Genomic DNA, 25,735 nt, shown 5'->3' with positions numbered 1-25,735 from the left:
GCGGTCCCACGGGCGGGGAGCCGGGCCTCGCGACCCACCCGCCGCGGGCCACCAGTCCCCTCCCAGCGCCCCGCGTAGCTTGGTCCCGCGCCCAGCGCCCAGGCTCCCGGGCTGGCACCGCGAGGCGGCGCGCCGGTCGCCCAGGGCCGCCGAGGGGCGGGGCCGCCCGTATTGTTCCTCCCCGAGCGGCGGGCCCTCCCCTTCCCCCAGACCCGGGCGGGGCGCGGGGCCGCCGAAGCCGCGGAACGTGGGCTCGCGCGCCCCGCCTTTGTCTCCCGGGCGCGAGCCGCCGCAGCCCCGCGCCCGCTGCTCGCTGCGGAGCCGTTTTGTGCCGCGGCGCGGGGGAACGGGGACGCGGGGCGGGGGGCGCGGAGCCGGCGGGCGCAGCCTCAGCATGGACGTGACAGTCTCGGAGCTCCTGGAGCTCTTCCTGCAGAGCCCGCTGGTGACCTGGGTGAGTGCGCCTGGCTCCCCGCCCCTTTGTTGGTGCACCGGCTTCTCTCTAGCCCGGCGACGGGACGCCGCAGACCCGACACGGCCGGGGCCCCGGGTGGCTCCGGGGCGCGAGGGACGCAGCAAGTGGCTCCCGGCCGGGGTTGGGGCCGCGTCCTGGAGTCCGGAGCTTTGTAGCTCTGGAGCCGGCGCCCCCGTTGTGCGTCCGGCGCGGGACCCCGCCGCGCTTTCGGCCGGGCCAGGAGCCGGGCGGGTACACCTGTTCCCGCTGGGGCTCTAGGCTGGCTGCCTCGGGGCGGACCGGGTCCCAGTGGTCACTCCTGTCCCTGGGGTTTAGCCACTCCCGAAAAGGACCCCATTCTTCCCAACCAAATATCTCATGTAGTTTTTCTGAATCCCTGAGACCAGCCGGTGGATGGCGGTGACGGGTGGGGAATGGGGGGCGCCGAATGGGAAAGTGAACAGACTGGGGTGGGCGCACTGATTTACAATGGATTTGAGACGTGAGACATTTATTGAAAAGTCCTTTTTATTTTTATTTCTTCCGCTCTGGAACGCGGGAGAAAAGTGGCGAGGAAGTTTTTCCTCCTGTCTCGTGTCTGTTGCCCCGCGCGGGGAGGGGAGACAGGCCCTAGGAGAAGGCCGGGCTTGGTGCCTGCTGAAGGGTGGTGTGGGCGTGGGTGACCCCCTTCTGTTCACACTGACCCGGCCAGTCTCTGCCTGGGAGAGCTTTGGACCGTTTGTGCGCACGGGGTGACTTCCTGTCTTTCTCTCCTCGTCCCCCTCCCCGCAGGTGAAAACTTTTGGCCCGTTTGGAAGCGGCAGCCAGGACAACCTGACTATGTACATGGATTTAGTGGACGGCATCTTTTTGAACCAAATTATGCTGCAAATGTAAGTTACCTTCTTCTCGGAGGAAGGAAAGAATGGTGCGTTAGAAAGTTTGAGAGTAGAAATGGAGTGGAAGGTTGCATGGCGGGGTGTGTGTGGGGTGGGGGGTAGTTCTCTGAAGGTGGAGACGCTGGTATCTCAGTATTAACGTGCCTGTTGGACATTCGTAGGTGTTTGAAGAACTCCAGGACAGTGGGTCTGGCAGTTGGTTTGATGAAGGAAATTTGGAATTGAATGACTGTCATTTACGTGGTGTAGATAGTGCAATTGACTTCAGACTCAAGGACTTAATTGTGGTTTGAGCAATGAAATGAAAAAGTCCCCTTTTGGAGGGCAAGGAACTGTAACGGAGAGTGTCTGCTTACAGGAAGTGTCGGGGTGGGCCCAGGCATCCGAGGGTTACTGTAAAGTTTCATTTTAGATGAGGTTGTCTGTGTTTCTGAGCTCCTTTACATTTCATCTTCCTTTTTCAGTTGCCCCAGAGCAAGTGCAATTCATTAAGTCCTACTGTATGGACTGAGTTTAAAGTCACAGTGTTAGGAGGGACCCATGGTGCTGTTTGTTTGGAAGCATGCAGCCTGAACAGGGTCTTAGTAGAAGTTACTCTTGCCAGCGAGTACATCTGACCACATCCTTTCCTGTTGCTGAGCTCTGCACGGCCTGATTGACAGCTTGCCACAATGTAGGTGTTGGCTTCTACCTTTGCATTCTGTTTTTAACTCAAACTGCAGGGAACATTGGAACTGAGTGTCGGGATGATTCACAGGCACTTGAAGCAAAATAAAACATCCTAATGTTCTCTGTGGATCAGCCTCGTGTGCGCACCTATTCACCTACGACTGAGCAAGTTGTCATACTGGAGCATAAATCTATTAGCTAATGAGAGATCAGCTTCGTTTGTGGCTCACAAAGGCAGAGGAGCAGTTTGCTTTGGCATATCCAGAAAGTGGCTTATATAGATTGCCTTAAACAGCCTGTTTAGAAAAAAATAATTCAAGAACCTTGCTTTTTTTTTTTTTTTTGGAGACGGAGTTTCGCTCTTGTTGCCCAGGCTGGAGTGCAATGGCGTGATCTCAGCTCACCACAACCTCCGCCTCCCGGGTTCAAGCGATTCTCCTACCTCAGCCTCCCGAGTAGCTGGGATTGCAGGCATGCACCACCACGCCCGGCTAATTTTGTATTTTTAGTAGAAATGGGGTTTCTCCATGTTAGGCTGGTCTCGAACTCCCGAACTCAGGTGATCCGCCTGCCTTGGCCTCCCAAAGTGCTGGGATTACAGGCATGAGCCACTGTGGTGCCCGGCCTCCTTTTATTTTAATAAGTCATTTGATGTCATGCTGTTTAATGGTTTTTGCTTTTTTTTTTAAAGTTCACAGCTGTGGGTGTAGGAAAAAAAGTCACTACCAATCTTACCAGTCTTCAGTGTCTGATTAGATTGAAAAACATAAATCTGTTGCCAGCTTTGACAGCACTTCTTAGATAACTTTGTTGAAACTGAGTTTTCCGGAAGCTGTCTCGTGGCATATTCGAGTTCTGGCCACTCTCCCCTCATTCTGTTAGACCCTGAAAATTACTGGATTCCATTGGCGCAATGACCGGTGAAACTTCAACCTGTCCTTACCCAAGCCCAAGACTGTTTAATTAAAAAAACCAGCAGTATCCCCAGCCTTTTCATTCAGCTCCTACACCCAGGCAGAGGGGGGAACAAAAGCACTGGGACTGTTTCTCTTTCTTCCCTGACCTTTGGAATTCCTGAAGCGTTTCCCACTTGCTTGTAAATCAGGAAAGCCTGTTGGACCGTTCCTTTGAGAAACGCCAGCTCATCACTTGTTCTCATTTGGCCCGTGGCTAAATTCGGCTGGGGTGGTGTGGGGTGGGAGGGTTTCTCCCCTTCCCTGGGCAATTTTAGATGTTCTCTCTGTGATATGCCAAGGTAATCATTCGAGAAGTGGGAACTGGTAAATTGTAGCTCTTAAGACTTCAAGAAGTGCTTCTGGGTCCCTCTGGATGAGTTGGGCACAGAGGAATGGAGCGTGGGGAGGCTGAATGGCTGGCTTTCCAGAATGAGGAAAGAGAAGAGAGAGCGGGTGGGCATGGTTTCCTGCATGGGTCATCAGAATCACCCAGTTCCAGGTGATAGAAGTCAGAATAGTGTTTTTGTGTCTGGAAGTGGTGAGGATTGACTGGAAAGGACCCGGGGGAACCTTTTCAGGGTAGTTGAAATGTCCTGCAGAGTGGCTGGAGTATGTTTCATTTTCCAAAACTCCTCAAATTATAACTTTATGCATTTCATGCTATGTAAAATTACCTCAACTAAACAATGAACCCTGGCCTGTATCGGACAGCCTACATAGCGAGCTGGGATTCAAACCCTTGGCCTCCCTTTTACCAGCAGTGTGACACTGGGCATGTCGCTCAGTGCCTTAGTTTCCTCATCTGTAAAATGGGACGTAAAGTACCTTCCTTAAGAGATGGTTGTGAGGACAGAATGAAACCTTATGTTCACATTTAGCTATTTGCCTATGTAGGTGCCGTCTTAATCCAGAAAGGATTTGAGGCACCAAGTAAAAGTTCTTTTTTTGTGTGGCCTACCTTTTCCCCCACATTCTTCGATCCTTGGATTACCCCACAGTTCTCAGCCCTTAGCCCTCTACCAATGAGGTCTAGGGCAACATTGGACCCTGGGACCCAAGTCCTAGCCCCGCATTTAGACTGTACTGCACTTAAGCCTCTGTTTTCACTTCTACCAAATGGCAACATGTCACTAGCCAGCAGGTAAGGGGTAAGGCTGTTCTGCCTCATCTCCCATACCAGTAGCTCCTAGACTGTGCTATTTGCCTGTTTTGATTCCTTCACCCCAAGTTCGTAGGACCTGAGGAAATCCCGTTGAGCAGTACTGCTAACAGAGCTCAGATAAGAGGCTGTTACCTAACACCTGGGAGCCTTGTGGAGGTTGGCTGGGGGTCACGTGACTGCACCTGGCCATTGTCTCCGGCAACCGGAGAAGGTTGTTAGTAGTCTCTTGGCCCTGGTCTCCTGGTGACATCAGCACCTGGAAGCAGGGAAGCCCCACAGGTTCAGCTTTCTGGGGAGGCCCAGGGCTAGGAGAATTCATGAATGAAACTGAGGCTTTGAGTGGCCTGGATGGAGAGGCCTGGGAATGCCTGCTCAATAGCCCCTGTCAACACGGTGTCTTGGGTACCTACCAGCACCCAAGAGAAAACAAAGTTTGCTCTGGTTAACTTTGGACACGTTTTTCATTCTCTTGTAGGAAAATTATTTAAGAGCCTTAACCCTAGCATCAGGCAGACAAGTTCAAATCCCCACTCTGCCACTTCCTAGTGTTATTATGTTGGGCAAATGACTGAAACTCTCTAATCCTTGATTTCCTGATCTGTAATAAGGGGATGGTATTTTACCAATTTGGGGGAGATTTAAATAAAACTATGTATATAGAACAAGCCTAACATATGTCTATCATTGTGCAGGTGAGGCCCAGATCTGAGTTTGTGTGTGGACATACGTACGTGTACCCATGCCCTTAGTGCTGTACATCTCTACTTGTGAGAATAAACCATCCGGTTTGACGCAGTGGCTAAAGTTGGAACTTGGTACTAGGGCTGAGAGCTTGTGCCCTTTAAGTTCAACCGTATTTGTTCAGGCTCCTTGTGACCCCTGGTGCTAGCTGCAAAATTCAGGATACTGTGTTCATTATTCATAGGTTAGAAACATCCTCGGGGAAATAGGAGAGTTTCTTTACCTTCCAAAAAGCATTTGAAGGATAACTTTTACCCCAGTGCACTTGAAGGAGAGTTTATGTTTCCCTTTTGCAGATGTAGAAGCTTAGGATAAAAGGGGAAATTTTACTTGTTGATTGAATGAATTTGTATTGGCGCAAAAATCTTGGGAAAAACCAATTTTTACCTATGAACTTAAGTAATTTCCATCTTTTGGCTGCAGTATATGACACATGGGGGCTTTGAGTCCTTAAAAATTATACAAACAGGCTGGGCGCGGTGGCTCACGCCTGTAATGCCAGCACTTTGGGAGGCTGAGGTGGGCGGATCACAAGGTCAGGAGATCAAGACCATCCTGGCTAACACAGTGAAACCCCGTCTCTACTAAAAATACAAAAAAATTAGCCAGGCGTGGTGGCGGGTGCCTGTAGTCCCAGCTACTGAGGAGGCCGAGGCGGGAGAATGGCGTGAACCCGGGAGGCAGAGCTTGCAGTGAGCCAAGATTGTGCCACTGCACCCAGCCTGGGCAACAGAGCCAGACTCCATCTCAAAAAAAAAGAAAAAAATACACAAACTATGTTCATCTTAGGAGAATAGGAATATATACAGATGAACAAAATAAAACTTGCCTGTGATTTTACCATGTGGAGGTAGCAATGTCAATATTCTAGTGCCTTCTGAATGTTATCTATGATATATATTAATACGTGTCCTTAATGTATTAATATTTTTATACAAATATGGACTCTTGCTATTGTTTTTTAGCATGGGTCCATATTTGTATAAAAATACATTAAACATATATAAAAACATTTAGCATGTTTTTTAACCTGTGATAAATTAGGGACATCTCTCTGTGTCAATACATAGTTTCTTGATTTAGCTTTAAATTTAGGAAGTTTTTGGAATATGACCAAAAGTTGGGGGCTGGCTTTCCCAAAGGAGGGGGGCAAGGTTACTGTAAGCCTAAATTATAACTCTTTTAAAAATTCTAGCAAGAATTGGTTATCTTTCTTCTTCCTTTTTTTTTTTTTTTGAGATGGAGTCTCACTCTGTTGCACAGGCTGGAGTGTAGTGGCTTGATCTCTGCTCATTGCAACCTCTGCCTCCCAGGTTCAGGTGATTCTCCTGCCTCAGCCTCCCGATTAGCTAGGATTACAGGCGCATGCCACCATGTCTGGCTAATTTTTGTATTTTTAGTGGAGACAGGGTTTCACCATGTTGGCCAGGCTGGTCTCGAACTCCTGACCTCAAGTGATCCTCTCACCTCGGCCTCCCAAAGTGCTGGGGTTACAGGCATGAGCCATCGTGCTTGGCCAGTTTCTTTTTTTCTAGTTGGAAGTTTTTATGAAAAGGAATCCCTGGGGGCCCACACTTTAGACTTGGAACTCTTGGAACTCTCCAAGTTCCGACCAGCTACCATGTTTATGTCCTGTCCTCTGAGATCCTGATACTAGAGTGTTAGCCTTTTATGTTTTAGGACTATCATGTAAAGATGATTGTTGTTCTGAATGACAACTTTTGGGGAAGTGCAGTTGTTTAACGGTTATAATAACATCTTCCTGTGGTACAGAAGCAAGTACAGTCCACGTTTGCTACTGCAGATGTGGGCTTCATGGAACCATATAGCCTTTGAAGGCCGGAAGGATCCTGTAGCCATTTTGCAGATGAGAACACTGAAGCCCAGTGAACTTTGGCTGGGCTTGGGACCTGGACTAGAACCCATGTCTCCTGACTCCCATTTCCTACAGCATGGAAAGGTGGGAGTTAACAGGGGTGCTGGGCAGAATGGAGATTGAGATGTGCCTGCCTTAACTGTAGTTGAGGCTTTTGTTTTGATTAGTGTCCTGATAGCTCTCTACCCAGAGAGGCTTAGTTAAAGGAGGGAGTCCTAATAATCACGGTAAGTAGCTTAATTACTCATACAGTAAATGTCAGGGTTCTTTTAGAGTTGTTTCAGTGAGCTATTTCTTGCAAGAACTGGGGAGAACAATAGCAGGGATGGTCAGAGGCTTCTATGCTGTGATGTGAGGGGACTCCCAGGTTCCCGACCCTGAGTGTATGCTATGCCTTTGCACGTGCTGGAGATGTCCACGATGTATACTGAGGCTTTCGGCCCCTGGCCACTCCTGGGGTGGTCCCGTCTGACTTCAATGAAAGATGGGACTACAATGACAAAGACGAAAGAAAGAAGAAACAAAACAGAAAAAGCGCTGCATGTTCTCTGAGTTCTGCTATTTTAAGAAGTGCATTTGTCACTGTGAAATTGATTTTCATCTTTTAAGGTATCTACAGTAAAGGGAGGAGAATTGTACCTTTAAAATAAATTACTTTATGCTGCCAGGAACACTTCTGTAGCTAAAAATGCCTTTGCAGTTTAAATTCTGAATGCCTCTTCTCTTCCTGAATTAATTTCCACAGAACTCTTAACCTTTATTTTCTCAGTTATGCATGACTCCAAGAGAAACATGTAACATGTAAATGACTTGGCCACACTCCATCACTGTACTTCCAGAAACATTTGAAACGTTTTCGATTTGTAGGGTTTTTTTTTCCTTTGTCAATTTTCTACTAATTATTGGCTTTGAATGAGCCAGATGGCATTGAGATTGATTTCCTTAACTCCCCACACTAACCCCCAAGAGGCTCAGCACCTTCATCACGGGGTCTGGATGACAGAAGAAACTGTGAAGACAGGCCCTCCTTTGAATTAGCCATCCTTTGCGGTGTCTTGGGACTGTCAGATGGAAGGGAGGCCTTTGTTATGAAAAGCAGTGCACAGTCTGTGGAAGGGTGGAAGCGAACTCAGTAATGCTGAGTGCTCTTGTCTAATGGGGAACGTTTTCTGACACTGAGCATTTTGAGAAATGTCCTGTATATAGATGAGGGAGGGACATGATACATCACTTGATGTAGATTTCTAGTTTCATCACAACCAGACCCAACTTTTGCCTGAGGTTGGAAAATAAATGACACTTCGGGGATTTCCCACATGAATTAATTGTGTCTCTTAGCATTTCTTACAGGGTGCATTGTACACCATAGAGTGCCATAGATTGTTTATGCCAGTTTCTCAAGATAGGATTTTTGTCCCTGGAATTTGTAAATCACAGGGAGGACCAGCCCAAGACCAATTCGCATGACAGAGGGAGACCTGTGTTTAATGGAACATTATGATTTTATTGGCGAATTAAGTCAGAAAATGTACCATTTTGGCCTGGCACAGTGGCTCACACCTGTAATCCCGGCACTTTGGGAGGCCGAGGCGGGTGTCACTTGAGGTCAAGAGTTCGAGACCAGCCTGGCCAACATGGTGAAACCCTGTCTTTACTAAAAATACAAAAATTAGCTGGGCATGGTGGCATGCACCTATAATCCCAGCTACTTGGGAGGCTGAGGTGGGAGAATCGCTGGAACCCAGGAGGTGAAGGTTGCAGTGAGCTGAGATCGTGCCACTGCCCTCCAGTCTGGGCAAAAGAGCAAGACTCCGTCTCAAAAAAAAAAAAAAAAGTACCGTTTTAGGCTGGGCACAGTGGCTCACACCTGTCATCCCAGTGTTTTGGGGGTCTGAGGCAGGAGGATGGCTTGAGGAGTTCGAGACCAGCCTGGGCAACATAGTGAGACCCTGTCTCTATAAAAAAAATTAAAAAAAAATTAGCTGGGCCTGTAGTCCTAGCTGCCTGGGAGGCTGAGACAGGAAGATCCCTTGAGCTCAGGAGTTCGAGGCTGTAGTGATCTGTGATGGTGCCACTGCATGCCAGACTGGGTGACAGAGTGAGACCTGTCTCTATTTAAAAAAAAAAAAAACTACCATTTTTCTCCTTCTGTCTTTCTTGATATTTCACATATTTTTCTTTGTTCAGCCTTTAATTCTTCTAATCTTGAAATATATTTGGCTGGGTTGGTTTTATACAGTATAACATTTTGGGTCTGCACTGATATGTGGTTGGTTTTTGTGGGTGCTAGGAACGGTGGGAATGGAAACAGCACTGACTGAGGGCCTGCGGTGGGCCAGGTGCTCGGGTCAGGGAGCAGAAAGGTGATGTGGCCCACCTGAGGTCCTGGCTTAGCAGTGGCAGGATTGGGATTTGACTTGAACCACAACTGCCTCAGCACAGCCTCATGGTCACCTAGGGACTGGAGGACAAGATGCTGGGTCGTGGCTGGGAAAGGAAGTGTGGCAGCTGCTGGGAGATGCAATTTCCATTCTCGTGTTTCTTCCCCTAGAGATCCCAGGCCCACAAATCAACGCATCAATAAGCACGTCAACAACGATGTGAACCTTCGCATTCAGAATTTGACCATCTTGGTGAGAAACATTAAGACCTACTACCAGGTAAGGGCAGTTCTGCTGTCGGGAATTCTGATGTGTGTCCATCAGTATCGTCACTGTCACGGTTTTCCCACAGGAGGCCAGGAGGAAACAGTGCTTATGTTTAGGCCTCTACTTGTTGACAGTTGGTCTGCTTTCATGTGAACCCTTTGTTGGGGCATGTGTGAGGATGAGATGGTGCGTTGATTTCCTTTGTTTGGTGAATGTTCTTTGAGCTGTGTGTAGCATCGTGCTATATGCTGTGAAGGTCCCAGAGAGGAGCCTCAGTTTGCAGCCTCTGCCCCGAGAATGCAGTTGAGTGGGGACTGGCTGGAATGGGCTTCCTGAAGGTGACCCTGAGGTGGTTGTCCCCAGCCCCTGGCTCAGTGGCTCTTTATACAGGAGCCATTCAAGGGTTGAGGGAGAGGAGGAACCACTGGAGGGTTATGAAGATGGGACCAAGAATGTGATTAACCCACCTCTAGCTGCAAGCAGGAGCACTGGGCTTAGGGAGCGTCTGTCTTTCAAGTGTTTACCGCATCTGATCTGTGTGGTCAATGGGACAGTCAAGCCAGCCTGATGGGGATTTGCTCTTTAATATCCCAGGCTGGGCGCGGTGGCTCACGCCTGTAATCCCAGCACTTTGGGAGGCCGAGGCGGGTGGATCACGAGGTCAAGAGATCAAGACCATCCTGGCCAACGCGATGAAACCCCACCTCTACTAAAAATACAAAAATTAGCTGGGCATGGTGCACGCCTGTAGTCCCAGCTACTCAGGAGGCTGAGGCAGGAGAATCGCTTGAACCTGGGAGGCGGAGGTTGCAGTGAGCCAAGGTCATGCCACTGTACTCTGTCCTGGTGACAGAGCACGACTCCATCTCAAAAACAAACAAAACTAAACCCAAAACCCATCCCAGCCTTGGGAAGGCCAGTTGAGTCTTTGATGGTGTTAGTGATCTCTGTGTGGCCAACACGGATGGAAATGGACTGAAACTGTGTACCTTGGAGCCCTGGTTTTCAAACCTTTTCTTAGCAGTGAAACGTTCCCCCCATATGATTTTTCTCGAGAACCCAGGTGAAGCCCAGTGCACTGTGCTCAGCTGTCTCCTCGGCCTCCAGGGCATCTGTCTGGGTTCCCAGGACTCCAGAGGACACAGATTGAGAACTGCTCAAGAACAACTGCCTCCCAGATTCACGCCAGCGTTTCACTAAACATGTGACCAGACTCCGCCTGAGACCTGTGCCTCGCACTTGGCTTCCTGGGCTGTAACTTAGTCTTGGTTCTGGGATTCGGGAGCATCTTTGGATGTTGTGAGGCCTCTGTTGACATGAGGAAGCCGTCTGGCCAGCCGTGACTCCCCTTCTGCCCTTGTGCAGTGGTTGCTGGTTCTGGGATCTGCTGAGGGACTGCTGGGTGGGCTGCCAGGCAGAATGTGTGCTGTGGCATTGGGCTTTGTGCTGGGCCCAGTTCCTGTTGAGGGCTGTGGTTGCTGCAGGAGCCCTTGCTTCTGTTTCAACATGAATTTGAAACTGAACGTGAGAGGGAGGGAGTGGACAATGGCCTGGGTTTTCTGAGATGGTTGTTTCCGTCCTCCTCCTGTTGGGTGGGGGGGCTGGCGTGGTTTGCCTGTGTGGGCCAGTTCAGTGAGCCATCTGTGCTCAGTCCAGAGACCATTGGGAGAGGGGCACCATGGGCTCTCTGGACATTGCATCTGGGAAGCTTAGAACCAGCCCCATCCCTTTAGTTCCAGATGTCTGAGGTGGGGGCCGAGGGTCAGGGAGAGGCCTGGAGGGCTGGTGTGGGAGCCTGTGAGAGTTGGCTCTGGGGATTTGAAGGGGAGCCACACTCAGCATGGTGTATGCTATAGGCAGGGGCATTTCTGCTGGTGTCTCCCTCGCGATAGCCATGCACAGGCGCAGTGGGGTAAAGGCAATGGTGCTGTCAATGACCTGGGCATCTGTGATGAGGGCCTGGTGGCTGTGCCGGCTGCTCAGCAGGTACGCAGGGCATGGGCCCTGTCTGCAGGTGCCATTCGTGACAGGCAAGTGCTTTCAGGACTGCGTGCTAAGTGCTAGGGGAAGCACATAGTGCTGAAAGTTCAAGAGGCAAGACCCCCTAACCCAGCGTGCGTGCGGGGAGTTGGGGAAGTCTTCTTGGAGGAGGTGATACCTGAGTGGAGTTTCAGTGGGCAACTGAGTTTCCAGTTTGGAGGGTCATGGGAGGGAATGGGCAGGGCTGGCCAGAGCCAGTGGTATAGCACTGGGCAGGTGTCTGCATCCCTGTCCTCCCTCCTCCTGCACTGTGAGCTCTTGGGTGAGCTTGGATGTGATGAAGGTCTCAAATGGAGGTGAGGTTTCTGCAGGTCTTTGTGAGTAGCATGCAGCAGTGAGGCTCTTGCTGCAAGCTGTTTGGCCATAGAAATGCCATCCTCTGGCCCTGCCAGTCCAGGAGGACTTCTGCTGTTGGTGACCAGCCACTCTGAGGGTCCATCCAGCTCTGGGCCGGGCAAAATGGACTTGACACTCACTTGAGACTGTGTGGGTTTGAGAAGCAGTTTGCTATTCTTGGGGTACTGTGCAGAGTTCCAGAAGATGGGAAGTGGCCACACAAAGTAAAAGATGGCCAGCCCACCCTCAGGGTCCAGAAGGACTTCCAGATGGAAAGAGGACCCTGCATCCCTGCTCTCCCTCCTTTTGTGCTGGGAGCTCTCGGAGGACTGGGCTGGTGTGCACTGGCAGTCTCGGCCCAGCTCAGAGCAAATGGTCAGTCAGTGTATGCTGACAGTACTTGCTGCTGACCAGGGAGTGGTCACTGCGTCTCAGTCCTGCCCTCTTGAAGGAAGCTGACAGGACGCTTGTGTTCAGGGCTGACACATTCCATGTGGACGGTGTTCTGCTGTGTGTTTTTTTTCCTTCCGATTTATGGCAAAATAAAGTTTTTGTCATATAGGTCGTACTGTACGTGCTCTTTGTAAACAGCTTAGAAAACAGACAAGTAGCAAGAGAAAAGACCCACCCATCAGCCTAGCACCCAGAGACAATCGCCGTTAACGTTTGTCGTATTTCCTTTCAGTTCTTGAGTGAATAGTTTTTGTTTTATGCCATTGTGGTTGTGGCCATATATACAATTGCGTATCCTGCCTTTTTTCCCTCCCACCTAACATTATAGCACAAACATAACCGGTTATTATAGTAAAGGGGTATTCCAGAACGTTTCCATAAAGCTGCCGCCCGGCCTCTTCTTGGGAAAGTAGCCCCGAAGGTCCTGAGGGCTTGGAATGAAGTGGGACAAACCTTGTTCCTTACTCTGACTGGGGTGCTGCGTGGGCGGGCCTCCCTCTCACCTGTGGCTTTTTGGTAGACACATCAAGGTCGCGCATTCTGGCTCTGGGTTTTGTTTGCCAGGAGATGGCTCTGTGCCCCTAACTGTCCCCTTCTTCTCTGCGGCACACTGGAGCAGTGACAGTCTGGAAGGCCAGGCCTTCCCTAAAGAGCGTGGGCCGTGTCACTAGGATGCTCAAGTTGACCTCTGAGAACCTGGGGAGGCAAAGGGTCCTTGACCTTTTCCTGAGCAGGGCATAGGTCAGCAAGTGGGTGGAAACCAGTGTGGCTGAGATCCTATCCCACCACCGGCGTCTAAGGCAGATTCTCCGCCTTCCTGGCTTACTGCATTGGACTCTTCTGGGATTGGGGCCCTGGAATCTGCATTTTCTTTTCTTTTCTTTTTTTTTTTTTTGAGACGGAGTCTCGCTCTGTCGCCCAGGCTGGAGTGCAGTGGCGTGATCTCGGCTCACTGCAAGCTCTGCCTCCCGGGTTCATGGCATTCTCCTGCCTCAGCCTCCCGAGTAGCTGGGACTACAGGCACCTGCCACCACTCCTGGCTAATTTTTTTGTATTTTTAGTAGAGACGGGGTTTCACCGTGTTAGCCAGGATGGTCTCGATCTCCTGACTTCATGATCCACCCACCTCAGCCTCCCAAAGTGCTGGGATTACAGGCGTGAGCCACCGTGCCCAGCCAAGGAATCTGCATTTTCAAAAGTTTCCCAGCTTCTTGAGTCTCACCATTCCAACAGGATTGAGAATCAGTGGGTGAGAGTGGTGGTTCTTCAAAGGGTGGTCCCCAGATCTGCAGCCGCGCTGGGAGCTTGTTAGAGATGCAGATTGTTGGGCCTGTGTGTAAGTTGGGAGTCTGTATTTTAACAGGCCCCCAGGTGATTCTGACGCACATGCCCATGGGAACCACTGGAACCAATGGGTTAGAACATTTCTGGTGATTTCTAGAAGAGTCACGTTGAGCTGGATCTCCTGGGTAGAAGGAGCTCAGTCCTCACCAGCTGACCCTTCTCCATCACATACACCAGATGCACGTCTGACCGCCCCAGGACAGGAAGGCAGGGTCTCAGACTGGAGGAGGGGAAGGAGAGGATGCGGTTACCAGAGGGAGCAGGGGGTGTTGAGGGGGTAGCTGAGAAGGGGCAGAGAAAGCCAGAGTAGGACAAAGCCTTGGAGAGAGAGCACCTGGGTCAGTCTCTGCATTTTGGAGAAGAAAAGGCTGGCCTGTCCAATGTGGGGACACCGGCTTTAGGACAGCACCCTCAAATGGGATATCCGCTGAGCAGCCTGGAGGACAGGCAAGGCTGGGCCAGAGCCCCACGCTGCCTCAGCCTGGCTGGCCAGGTTTACCCTGTGTCCTCCGATGCTTGTTTTACTCATTCAACAGCCAACCTCCTTTTCATCTGGCGTTTTAAAATTTTAATTTAATTTTTTGAGATAGGGTCTCTCTCTGTCGCCCAGGCTAGAGTGCAGTGGTATAGTCTTAGCTCACTGCAACCTCCCCCTCCACTGGGCTCAGGCGATCCTCCTACCTCAGCCTCCCGAGTAGCTGGAACCACCAGTGGGCACCACCACGCCTGGCTACTTTTTGTATTTTTAGTAGAGACAGAGTTTCACTATGTTGGCCAGGCTGGTCTCAAACTTGGGAGCTCAAGCAGTCCTCCTGCCTTGGCCACCCAAAGTGCTGGGCTTACAGGCACGAGCCTGTAAGGCTCACGGCGTCTGGCCTGGCTTTTGTTAAAATTAAATTTTGGATTTATGTAATGGTTCACTTTTTTCATTAAGAGCCTTGAATATTTACATTAAATGCAGATAGTGGAGTCAGGCTGAAAGTGAGGCTGTTCCAGCAGAAGTCCGCCCTGTGCAGCAGCGGCTGGCCTGTCTGTGCTCTGGGGTTGTGCCTGGCATCCCATCCCCATTCCCTGCCCTGGACACCTTTAGTCTGGTGCCTTGTCTGGAAAGGGCCTCATTGTCATTTGAAGTTTCTGAGGTTTCTTTGGCTTTGTGTGGCGGGAAGCACTTCAGATGGTGGCCTGGATACATTCCCTGTGTGTTGTTGGAGACGTATGTCTTTGTCATCGAGTCCACACGTGGATATCTCATCCAGTGAGATCGGGACCCGTGGATGGATGTGGGGACTTACCCATAGGATTCACTCTGAAATGAGGAATTTGCTGTTTCTTCACGCACCTCTCCTCGCCAGGTGCAGAGGCAGCAAGGCTGGGGTCCCGCCGTCTCTCTGGGCGGGCTGCTCTCCTTCTCTGAGCCTCCTGAGTGCCCTCCTTCAAGCAAAAGGGGGTGGGCCTGAAATGCTACAGTTGCATGGTGACCAGAAACTGCGAGATTTAGAGGAGATTTAGAGTTTACGATCAGCTCAAGGAAGTTTAGCTTTCTGGGTTCCTTGAGCTCGGCTCTCTGACTTCTGGCCTCTAGCATGGGCACAAGGCCAGAAGGTTCCTTATCTCAAGTGAAACAGCAGAATAAATACAGCCCGGGTGCCTTAGCTTCTCCCAGCCCTTTTCTTTTTCCTTTATTGTTTTGAAGAATTAAAAATAAAACAGTACAAGTGGTCATAACGAACACTTACATACCTGTCGTTCAAAATAAATATGAACATATGGTTCTATTTTTCCATATTTGCTTGAGACCTTTTCCTTTTTTAAGAAATAAAAATTTTCTCTTGAGATAGATGTTCCCAGCAGCCACTACTAAGCCCTGTTGTCCTCTCCCTTCCTGGGGTTAACACCTCTCATTAATTGGGTGGTATCTACTTAACACTTTTATCCACTTGCTGTGTTTATGTGTGTGTGTTGTATATATATGCGTGTGTGCACACTATACACACTTGTGTACACACACACACAGCTTTGTGTGATCTTTCTTCGAGACTTCCATAAACGGCAGCACACTGCCTGTAACTTCTTCCTCTGCTCAGCCTTGTTTCTGAGATGTCAGCCTCTGTGGTAGTTGTATTAGATAAGCATGCTCTGTTTACTAAAAATTAGGATTATCTTTAAGAAATGTGGACATTTTGTTTGAAGAAGGAAAGTCTTTTAATTTGTGTTTTTTGTTGTTGTTGTTGTTGTTGCTGTTTGAGACAGTCTTGCTCGGTTTCCCAGGCCGAAGTGCAGTGGTATGATCGTAGCTCACTGCAGCCTCAACCTCTCAGGCTCAAGCAGTTCTCCCACCTCAGCCTCCTGAGTAGCTGGGATCACAGGTGTGCGCCACCACGTCTGGCTACTTTTTTTTTATTTTTAGTAGAAGCAAGGTCTCGCTAAGTTGACCAGGCTGGTCTCAAACTCCTGGGCTCAAGCGATCCTCCCGCCTCACCCTCTCAAAGTGCTGGGATTACAGGCATGATCCACCACGGAAAATCTTTTGTCAAAAGCGGGAATAGAAGGAAATGTCCATTTGACATTGTTGGTGGAAAGAACACGTTAAACTTGTGGCTGTGTTTCATTTGTGTGGTCTAGAGGGTTTAGTCCACTTAACTACTTTGATGGGCAGGGACAGGATTCAAGGGAACTTAGAGTCCACTCAGGCAATGGCTACTGGTACAAGAGGCATTTGCTTTAGGAGTAATAATACGTTGTACAGAATTTGCAGAGGAGAAATTAGTTTCTCCACTTTTGACTTCAGAGGTTAAAGAGGAGGGCCATATTTTTTATTTTGTAGCTCATGTCCACATTGTGAGGAAATTAAAAATAACATTTTTGATTATAAAAATATTTTCTGGCCAGGTGCGGTGGCTCATGCCTGTAATCCCAGCACTTTGGGAGGCCAAGGCAGACAGATCATGAGGTCAGGAGATAGAGACCATCCTGGCTAACATGGTGAAACCCTGTCTCTACTAAAAATACAAAAAAATTAGCCTGGTGTGGTGGTGGGCAACTGTAGTCCCAGCTACTCAGGAGGTTGAGGCAGGAGAATGGCGTGATCCTGGGAGGCAGAGGTTGCGGTGAGCCAAGATTGTGCCGCTACACTCCAGCCTGGGTGACAGAGTAAGACTCTGTCTCAAAAATATATATATATATATAAAATATATTTTATATATAATATATAATATATAATATATAATATATTATTTATATAATATATTATATATAATATATGTAATATATAATAAATAATATATAATATATAATATAATATATAATGTATATAATATATAATATAATATATAATGTATATAATATAGTATATAATATATAATATAATATATAATTAATATATATATTCTTACTATGGATTAGGAAGTAGAAAGAAACTTAAGTTCACCTGTTATCTCAACACCTAGGTATACCACTGCCAGCATTTTGGTACTTGTGCTTGCTTTGTGTGTGTGTGTGTTTCTAAAGTGTGGCTTGTATCATTATACTGTTTGTAACCTGCCTTTTTTTCATTTACCAGGCAGTGAGCAAGCTTTTCCTCGCCATTAAATACTCTTTCATAATATGAATTTTGGTGTCTGTGTAACATTTTATCGTGTGGGTGTAACTACTATCATTGTCTCAGAATTATAAACCATACCACTGTGAACATACTTGGTACATAAGTCATTCAACAAATGTTCTTATTTCCTTAGCAGGGAGTTCCTAGGTCAAAGGACATGAATACTTTGAGAATTTTTGCTACTTACTGCCAAAATAGCCTTATTTATAGGTTTTTTCCTTTTTCTTTGGTCAGTTACCCATTTGTGTTCTTCACCCTTTGTGATTGTGTTGGTTAAAATGCAGCTATTTTGACAAATTGCTATTGCATGCTGAAGATTCTCGAGTCCATGCCAGGCGGCGAGGTCCTGAGGTTGTGTTTGCAATGTCTGGGTGGATTTCGTTTGTGTTGGAGGATCTTAAGTGCCTTTTGGGGATCTCTCCAGCAGGACTGCCTGAGGGAATCGTAGTGGGGTTAGAGAACAAGGCAGCCATTAGGGGCAGGGCCTGGCTGTGGCCGGGAGTCCAGCTCTGGCCTGGGCTCTGTCCCCATGTCGGCAGCGGGAGCTTTTGTGGACCCAACCATCCGGAGGTCACAGTCAGCTTCCATGTGAAGGTTTGCAGTCCGTTCAGAATTCAAGAGCGAACCCTCCAGACTGCTGGGAGATGTGCCTGAGGAGGGCAATGGTCTGCGAGGGGTCCCCCGTCCTCCTCCCGATCCCCATTCCCTAGCTAGAGCTTGTATAATAGAAGAAGGAAATGCAGGATGTGGAAGCTCTGGTGGCCCCCAGGTGGGTGGGACTTGCCAGGTTACCGGCTCTTCCTCTTTCTGTTTCTCTTTCTTGTCCTCTCCATACCCGAGATGCTCACGTTTTGTGGGGTGGGAGAGTGGCCAGGTAAATCAGCTGCAATAACACCTGTGTACGCAGGACATGGGATATGGCCAGACACAGGCCCGGGGAGCAGGGATCCTGGAGAGCTTTCTCGGGGGAAATGTCTGCCTGCGGCTGGTGGGGTTGACTGGCAGGGAAGGGGTGTCCTCTGGGGAAGAGCGGCACCTGCAGAGCTTTGGAGACATAAAGCAGCCTGAAGGTTGGGGCGTCTCTTGGGGGTATGGGGGTGAGGCTCCAGGCTGTGCTTAGGTGCTTAGGGATCTGAACTACTTCTTCTTCTTCTTCTTTTTTTTTTTTTTTTTGAGAGGGAGTCTCACTCTGTCGCCCAGGCTGGAGTGCAGTGGCGCGATCTCGCCTCGCTGCAACCTCTGCCTCCTGGGTTCACATGATTCTCCTGCCTCAGCCTCCTGAGTAACTGGGATTACAGGCACCTGCCATCATGCCTGGCACATTTTTTGTATTTTTAGTAGAGACGGGGTTTCACCGTGTTGGCCAGGCTGGTCTTGAACTCCTGACCTCAGATGATCCACCTGCCTCGGCCTCCCAAAGTGCTGGGATTACAGGCGTGAGCCACTGAGCCTGGCCTAGGAACCTGAACTTCTAAAAGAGAGAGCTTAGGAAAGAAAACTCCTGCTCCCATTTGGAGAATGCACAGGTGTTGGGAGGGGTTGGCAGGTCGCAGGGCCCTGGACTGAGGCCACGGCAGCAGAGAGAAGGACGAGCTCTAGGAGACTCTATGGGGATCCAGCCCAGATGTGGGAATCCAGGGGAGAGGGGTCCCTGGGTTCCTGGTGTGACTTGGGGGTGGGACGTTGGTGCTGTTCTCTGGGTGGGCCTGGGGCTCTGGGTGAGGAGAAGTGGGCTTAGTGGGGAGCAAGCCAGCTTGGTGTCACTGGTGTTGATCAGGTGGATCTGAGCGTTCCTGGCTGGGAATGCAGATGGGAGCCATGGGGAGGTTGGCTCAAGAGTCACAAGCAGGCATGGAGAATGAGAACTGCCCACGGCTAAGGAGGTGGGAGCAGGCCCCAGGGTTAGGGCTGGGCAGAGCACATGGGACTCCCCAAGATGACAGTGAGGAGTCCCCCAAGTGGGAGGACCAGAGGGAGAGTGGTCCGCAGAGAGGAGAACCCCTGAGGAGAGAGGGCACCAGCACAGAGGGCTGCCCGAGGCCCAGGAGACCACTCAGCTGTGGGCGGCTCAGTGCCCACCTGGAGCAAGCACCCTAGAGGAGCAGGAACAGCCGTCTGGGCCGAGGAAAGCCATGCTCTGCAGCAGACCTGTGCACCCCCAGGGCTGCAGGCTGCTGGCGGTAGCTTCCTGATCAGCCAGACAAGAGGGCTGCAGCTCTCAGGGCCACTAGAATCCCCTTTTCCACACTTAACAAAAGGCCTGCACTCCCAGCCTGTGGTGCTCCCTGTCCTGCTGGCTCCTGCTGGTTGTATTTCTTTCAATTATTTATTTTACCTTTTTATTTATTTATTTTTGAGACAGGGTCTCACTCTGTCACCCATGCTGGAGTGCAGTGGCACGATCGTAGCTCATTGTAACCTCAAACTCCTGGGCTCAAGCAATCCTCCAGCCTCAATCTACCAAGTAGCTGGGACTACAGGTGCGCACCACCATGCCCAGCTAATTATTTTTGTATTTTTTTGTAGAGATGGGGTCTCACTGTGTTGGCCAGGCTACTCAAACTCCTGGGCTCAAGCGATCCTCCTGCCTTGGCCTCCCAAGGTGTTGGGGTTACAGGCGTGAGCCACCATGCCAGCCAGTGTTAGTGTTACAAGCTCAGTCGTTCAACTGTTGGCCAGGGGTGGAGCAAATGGGCTGAGGACCTGGTGGTGTGCTGAACGCCCAAACCTCTTGGGAGGCAGGTTTGGTTTCTGTAAGCTGTTAGAGTGCCAGTTGGACTTGTTTTCCTTTCTTTTCTCTCCTTTTTGTTGTCAGAAGAAATGCTGTCCAGGCATATCAGATAGCAGCAAGGAACTGTGGATCTCAGATCTGTGCCCACATCAAAAGGCTGAGAGATGAATGGGAGGGAGCTTAACCTTTACTGAGTGCCCGTGCTGGGGGCTTTAGAGCCTCGTCATTTTTCACTGTTACTTCGGTATTATAAAGAAGAAATTACCGTCTCCATTCTATAGATTAGGAAACCAAGGCTCATGGAGCAAGATCAGGAAACAGCCCCAGAAAGCTGCAAGTTTTCTTCATCGTCAGCTGCTTGGAGAAGCTTCTTTCTAAAAGCCAGGCTTTCTAGAATCATGTAGGGAGGTAACTTGCTGCAGGTGGACCTGCTGTCCTGTAAAGGCTGGCAGGGCCAGTCAGGATCTGCACCCGCAGTGGGGTGGGGGTGCTGCGTGTGGTGTGCCCCCCAGCTGGGAGTGTGGGCTCCCGTGATAACCCAGCTTCACACCAGCCTGGAGCCCAGAGGAAGGGACCGGGTTGCTTCAGGCACCTCTGAAACTTCCGGGGTTGGGCGGAGGGTGGAACAGGGAGCAGCTGGCCTCAGACTTCACCCCTCACCCCAGAGCGGCAGGAAGCAGAGATTCAGGGTTAATTGCAGGGGTTGCAGAGGGCGAAAGGTGGGTTTGATGTAATTAGCAGAGTTGGAGTCCAGCCAGGGCAAGGAGATGGAGAGAATGTGTGTGTGTGTGTTTGAGTATGAGTGTGAGAGTGTGTGAGTGTTTGTTTGTGAGAGTGTATGTGAGTGTGTGTGTGTACACAGTCTTTCTGTTCTCTGAGGCTTCCTTCCCTAGGACTTGAGTCAAGACCTTGATTTGCTGGGGCTTTTCTTCTGTTCCAGGAGCGGCCATCCTTTCCTCAGCCTTTGCGGGAAGGAGGTTTGGCTCAGGAGTCTTGCTTTCACTCTTGGTGTTGGGGATGCCACCCAGGCCCCTGTGGCTGTCCCCTTGCCTGGGCCTGTTGGGCACAGCACCGAGCCCAGATGCTCAGAACGTGCAGCCTCACAGGGTCTGCTTGGAGACCTGCCCACCTCTGGACATTGACACATCGGGACTTCCCCCAGGCCCCTCTCCCTCCCCTATTGGTGTTTGTTCCAGAATCATGTTTCTGATACAGGTTATCTTACCATGTCAAGTATTGATTTTTTCACCGTTTGCTCAAGTTTTTTTCTTTCTTTCTTTCTTTTTTTTTTTTTTGGTGACAGGGTCTTGCTCTGTGTAGCCCAGGCTGGAGTGCAGTGGTGCAATCACGGCTTACTGCAGCCTCGACCTTGACCTGCCAGGCTCAAGCAATCCTCCTGCCTCAGCCCCCCGAGTAGCTGGGACTACCAGCATGCACCACCACTTCTGGCTAATTTATGTTTCTGATTTTTTGTAGAGACAGAGTCTCCCTGTGTTGCCCAGGCTGGTCTCGAACTCCTGAAGTTGTTTCTTAATTCATGGCCATTTATTTACAGAGATGTGTGTTTATGAGCCCATCTTGGGGAGCACAAAGTAAGCAACAAAGCTTCTGGGAGTGGAAGCTGAGTGATCCCCTGATCGGAGGGCAAGGGGTCTGAATTTGTGCTTCCGGAAAAATTATGGCTGAAACGATGAATGTTAAGCTTGCAGAAGCCGCGAGTGAGCTGTGCTTGGTGTTCCCGGTGCTTGTCGGGCTCATTCTTAGTTAGCTCTCGTTCAGCTCCGATTGAAAGCTGCACTTGTGGGTGATGAGTGTTGTGGGAATCGAGTGATGCGGGCGTGAATGAAGGTTGGAAACACAGCTCACTTTATGGACATACCCTAAACGCCAAAGTGGGAGGAAGTGGCAGGAGGAACCAGTTCCTTTTGTGACAGAAAGGAGAGAAATGGATTTCTCAAGTCGTTAAAAAGAAAAAACAGAGGTTTCTCCTTTGCCTTGGGTTTGGTGTTAAATGCCAGGATCAGCATGTTTGATGTTCTCACTGGTTTGTCAAAAGGAGTTTCTGAAGAAGAACTTGCCCAGGCAGGCTCTGCCTCTCCATGAAGCCGGCTGCGTGGCTCCCCTCCAGGGCTCGTAACAGTTTTTGTTATTCAGCTCTTCTTTTGGGAACGGCAGAGATTCTCTGCTGCTTCGCCTTGGCATCCAGGGCCCCTTGATCCTTCGAGATGTAATTGTCGCGATATAATTGTCGTCTTATTTTTCTAGTAATGAGAGGAATGTCGAGGGAAGGAGGATGGGGAAGTGCTGGTCTTAAATTGGTGGTTTCAGCCAGTACTGTAAAAGTTGAAGGGGCCGCACTCTGTACCCCCAGTTCTGAGTTGGTGGTATTCAGGGGGGAGGCAGAGATTTCAGATAAAGAGTCAAGGCTGCCACGTTCCACTGGGAGGGTTCTATTGGTTTGGGATTGGGTTTCGGGGAGGCTAAGGGTTGAGGGGTGGTAATTCTACATGTAGGGGTGTTCTGTAGGGGAAGAGATGGGGCACACTGCAGCTCTAGGGAGAAGCCTCTGGTTGCTTTCCTTAGCTGCAGCTGGGCAATCCTGGCCTGGGGGCTGGTGGCCTGGGGAGGGAGCAGGCAGGTTTGCCTTCTCGGCTGGGGGATAAGGTTAGCCACTGCCTGGTGGAAGTGGGTGAGCCAGCTCTGTGGGGTGACTTCTTTGGTTACCCGAAGGCCGGAAAAGTGAAGCCAGAGAACAAGGTGGAATGGGAGGTGGGAAGGCAGGAATGATGAGAGCTCTGCCACTGTGTCAGCTTGGGTCCCTGAACGCTTTCCCTGGTCCAGAAGCTTGTGTTCACTGTTCCCAGCAGTGTGACTTAGGGTGCATCGTCCAACCTCACCTGTAGAGCAGGGGTAAAAATTACCTTATAGGTGGTTGTGAGGCTCAAATGAGATCACAAGACGTTTCTTTAATCAGTGAATAATAATAGCGACAGCTCTGGGTCCCAGGCTGACTCTGCAGGGGACGTACTTGTTCACCTGTATTCTGCAGGCGGAGGGGGCAGTTACTTGCAGATAGGGGTCTTGGGAGGCAGGAGACACAAATCCAAATAGAAATGGAAAAACAACCAAGAGCCTCACCATCTGCAGAGGCACAAGGTCGAATGGTGGGTTCCTTTGAGCGTACCCCTCAGATTTGTGGCCTTGGGTAAGTTACTTCATCTCTGAGAGTCTTTCTTATTTGAAAAGTGGAGATATTAATAGTGCCAGCCTGGGAGGGTTGTAGGAGGGGTTCTACAAAGGCCTTGTACTCAGGGGACATGTGGGTGGGAGGGGAGGATGCCCACCCGTCTGGCAGAGGGGTGGCAGGCAGGCCCCCCACCCAAGGCCCCTCCCCTGGCCACTCTGTGTTCATCTGTTACTGAGCGGATTATCCAAGGACCCCTCCCGGAGTAATGCGCTCTGATTCATTTGGATTAATCTTACGCGTGTGCACGTGTGCCTGTCTCTAGCCCTGCACGTTTTTCTCCTGTATGATCGTTTTATTTTAAGCTGAGTGACTTACACATATTATCTCATCAAAGGAAGCCTCATGATTTTATCCCTCACCAGCAATAGAATTCCTTAAAAGCAGGCACTGAATCTTTCTGTTTGTCTGTCACCACACCAGCATGGAAATGTGTCTGCCGTCAGTCAGCATGTGTTAATGACAAGATACATAACGACAGAGGCCACCATTCAGTGGAGTAAATAATTCAGAGAATAAGTCATTACAATCAGGGAGCACGGTGTCACACCAGGCCTGGGCCGGGAATCCTGTCTCTAGGTTAAAATGACCCTGCAAAGTGCCCCCGACCTGCTGCCCTTTCTAGACTGTTGAGTAATTAGAGGATGGGGCCTGCCTTGTTCCTCTGTGTCCCTGACACATGGCAGGGACCCAGGCCCTGACTGTTTAGAGGGTAAACAGGGGTAAACCGGTATGGAGGTGCAATGCAGTGAGGGGGCTGGGCTGGAGCTTAGGGCTCCCCTACTGTTTTCACGCAGACCTGTAGGCTTTTCATGTGGTGTTTGCTTTGTTGATGGAAATGCCATATGTCAGGTACTGGGAGGCTCAGTCCCTGTGGGGTGGAAATTAAATTGATTGTTTTCAACTTTGTCTAGCCAGCTTGGCTCCCCTGAGCGTAAGGTTTAGGCTGAATGACTTTAAAATTTTAAGACTAAAATTTTTGCCTCCTTTCCAAACCTTAGTAACCAGACAGGCTCACCTTCTGCCCAGCAAGTCAGATTTACGTGCCTTTAAAGTGTGGAATTGTGGCTACTTAAAGGACAGAAACTCCGGAGCAGCTGGCACTTTTTGTGCTCAATTGGTCTTCTAGCACCCTGTTTTTAGGGTGAGAATTTGTGGCATTCAGATTTTATGGAGTAGAGCTCATGAAGTTGATTTCTTTTCTTTTCTTTTTTTTTGAGACGGAGTCTCGCTCTGTCGCCCAGGCTGGAGTGCAGTGGCGCGATCTCGGCTCACTGCAACCTCCGTCTCCCAGGTTCAAGCAGTTCTCCTGCCTCAGCCTCCTGAGTAACTGGGATTACAGGCATGGGCCACCATGCCCCGCTAATTTTGTATTTTTTAGTAGAGATGGGGTTTCACCATGTTGGACAGGCTGGGAAGTTGAATATTTCAGATGGAAATGGACTAAGTTGCAGAGGCGAGTATCCCAAGCTTAGATGCCAGAAGAAGGAAGCATTGGTGGTTTCTGAGAACTCTGGGCTATTTTGATAACCACCTGGGGCAGTTAATCCAAAACAGGTTGTCCAGACCTTCAGAGGTAGCCAGATGGGGGCTGAGGTGTGGGCCGTCTGGGAAGGCGCTTCTGTCTGTACCCCTTCTCCTACCTTATCCTTGTTTCTTCCTTCGGGAGGTAGAATTCCCTCAGGTTGCCTCTGCCTCATCTGCCCCTCTGCCTGCAGGGCTGGGGGGTTAGGGGGTGGGGGGGCTCCCATCCTACTTGCGGACAGAATAGCTGGCACCTGGATCTGTCATCTCCCAGCTCAGCCTCTCCCTGGGCAGCTCCTCTTGTCCTCCAGGGCCGCCCTGACACTGGTGTGACCTGGGGCAAGCGGCCCAACCCCTCCTAGCCTGTTCCTCTTTTGTCGGATGGGGGTGATGACTGCACTCCCCTCCCTGGGTTGCAGCGATTCTGAGAGAGCCAGTGAGCGATTGGTGCCTGGGAAATGCCCAGCCCAGTGCCCAGTGCCCATGGGCCGTTTCCGGGAGCGGACTCCGGTACTGTCTCTCCCTCTCCCTCACACGTCCTGTCTTTGCAGTTTCTCCTGCCCCAGCACCTTTCCTTTTTCGCTATGTGAGGCCTTGAGGACTCTCTGGAATTTAACATCATTATCGCCGTCATCACACCCCTGGCCCTGACTTGTTTTCTCTGTGTCCCACCCCACATTGCAGACTCACTCAGGGCGGGGACTCCGGCAGCCTCTGCCTCTCCCAGGAAGCGCAGTGAGGGGGCTCAGTGAGAGTGAGGGGTGCAGTGAGAGTGAGGGGCGCGGTGAGAGTGAGGGGGCTCAGTGAGGGGTTGCAGTGAGGGGCCGCCCTTGCTGGGGTCCCTGGTGCTGCCTTCAAGAACTCCAAAGGGCCAGGTCTTCGGGCTGGGCTGGGCTTTAAAATGTTCCTTCTTTTATGCATCGCTGGTATGGAAACCCTGGGTCATTATCGGCTCTGGGTTTAAAAGATGAGGTAAATTGATTTCTAAAGGCAAAGCCACTTTGACAAGCCTTTTGATCTCATTCCTTTTGAACAGAAAGGAATTGGAAATGTGACC

At 50.2% G+C, this 25,735-nt stretch overlaps 1 protein-coding gene across 3 annotated transcripts in view; it reads left to right on the top strand.

The window, feature by feature from the left end:
- Positions 1–260: 260 nt before the first annotated feature.
- Positions 261–25,735, top strand: part of CCDC88C (coiled-coil domain containing 88C) — a 146,621-nt gene continuing 121,146 nt past the window's right edge. Inside the window, exons 1-3 of one of the 3 annotated variants that reach the window (XM_034938021.3) lie at positions 261–454; positions 1,247–1,347; positions 9,309–9,417. In XM_034938021.3, coding sequence (XP_034793912.1) covers positions 395–454; positions 1,247–1,347; positions 9,309–9,417 — 270 coding nt within the window. In that variant the 5' untranslated portion in view covers positions 261–394. Of the gene's footprint in view, positions 455–546; positions 707–1,246; positions 1,348–9,308; positions 9,418–25,735 lie in introns of those variants that run through there. The other 2 variants (XM_034938017.3, XM_034938018.3) reach the window with 2 other exon arrangements.

Source organism: Pan paniscus, chromosome 15 (assembly GCF_029289425.2).
Source record: "Pan paniscus chromosome 15, NHGRI_mPanPan1-v2.0_pri, whole genome shotgun sequence".
In the NCBI taxonomy this organism is placed as follows: Eukaryota; Metazoa; Chordata; class Mammalia; order Primates; family Hominidae; genus Pan; species Pan paniscus.
Note: the sequence above shows the minus strand (reverse complement) of the source record. Positions and strands in the feature narration are given on the sequence as shown.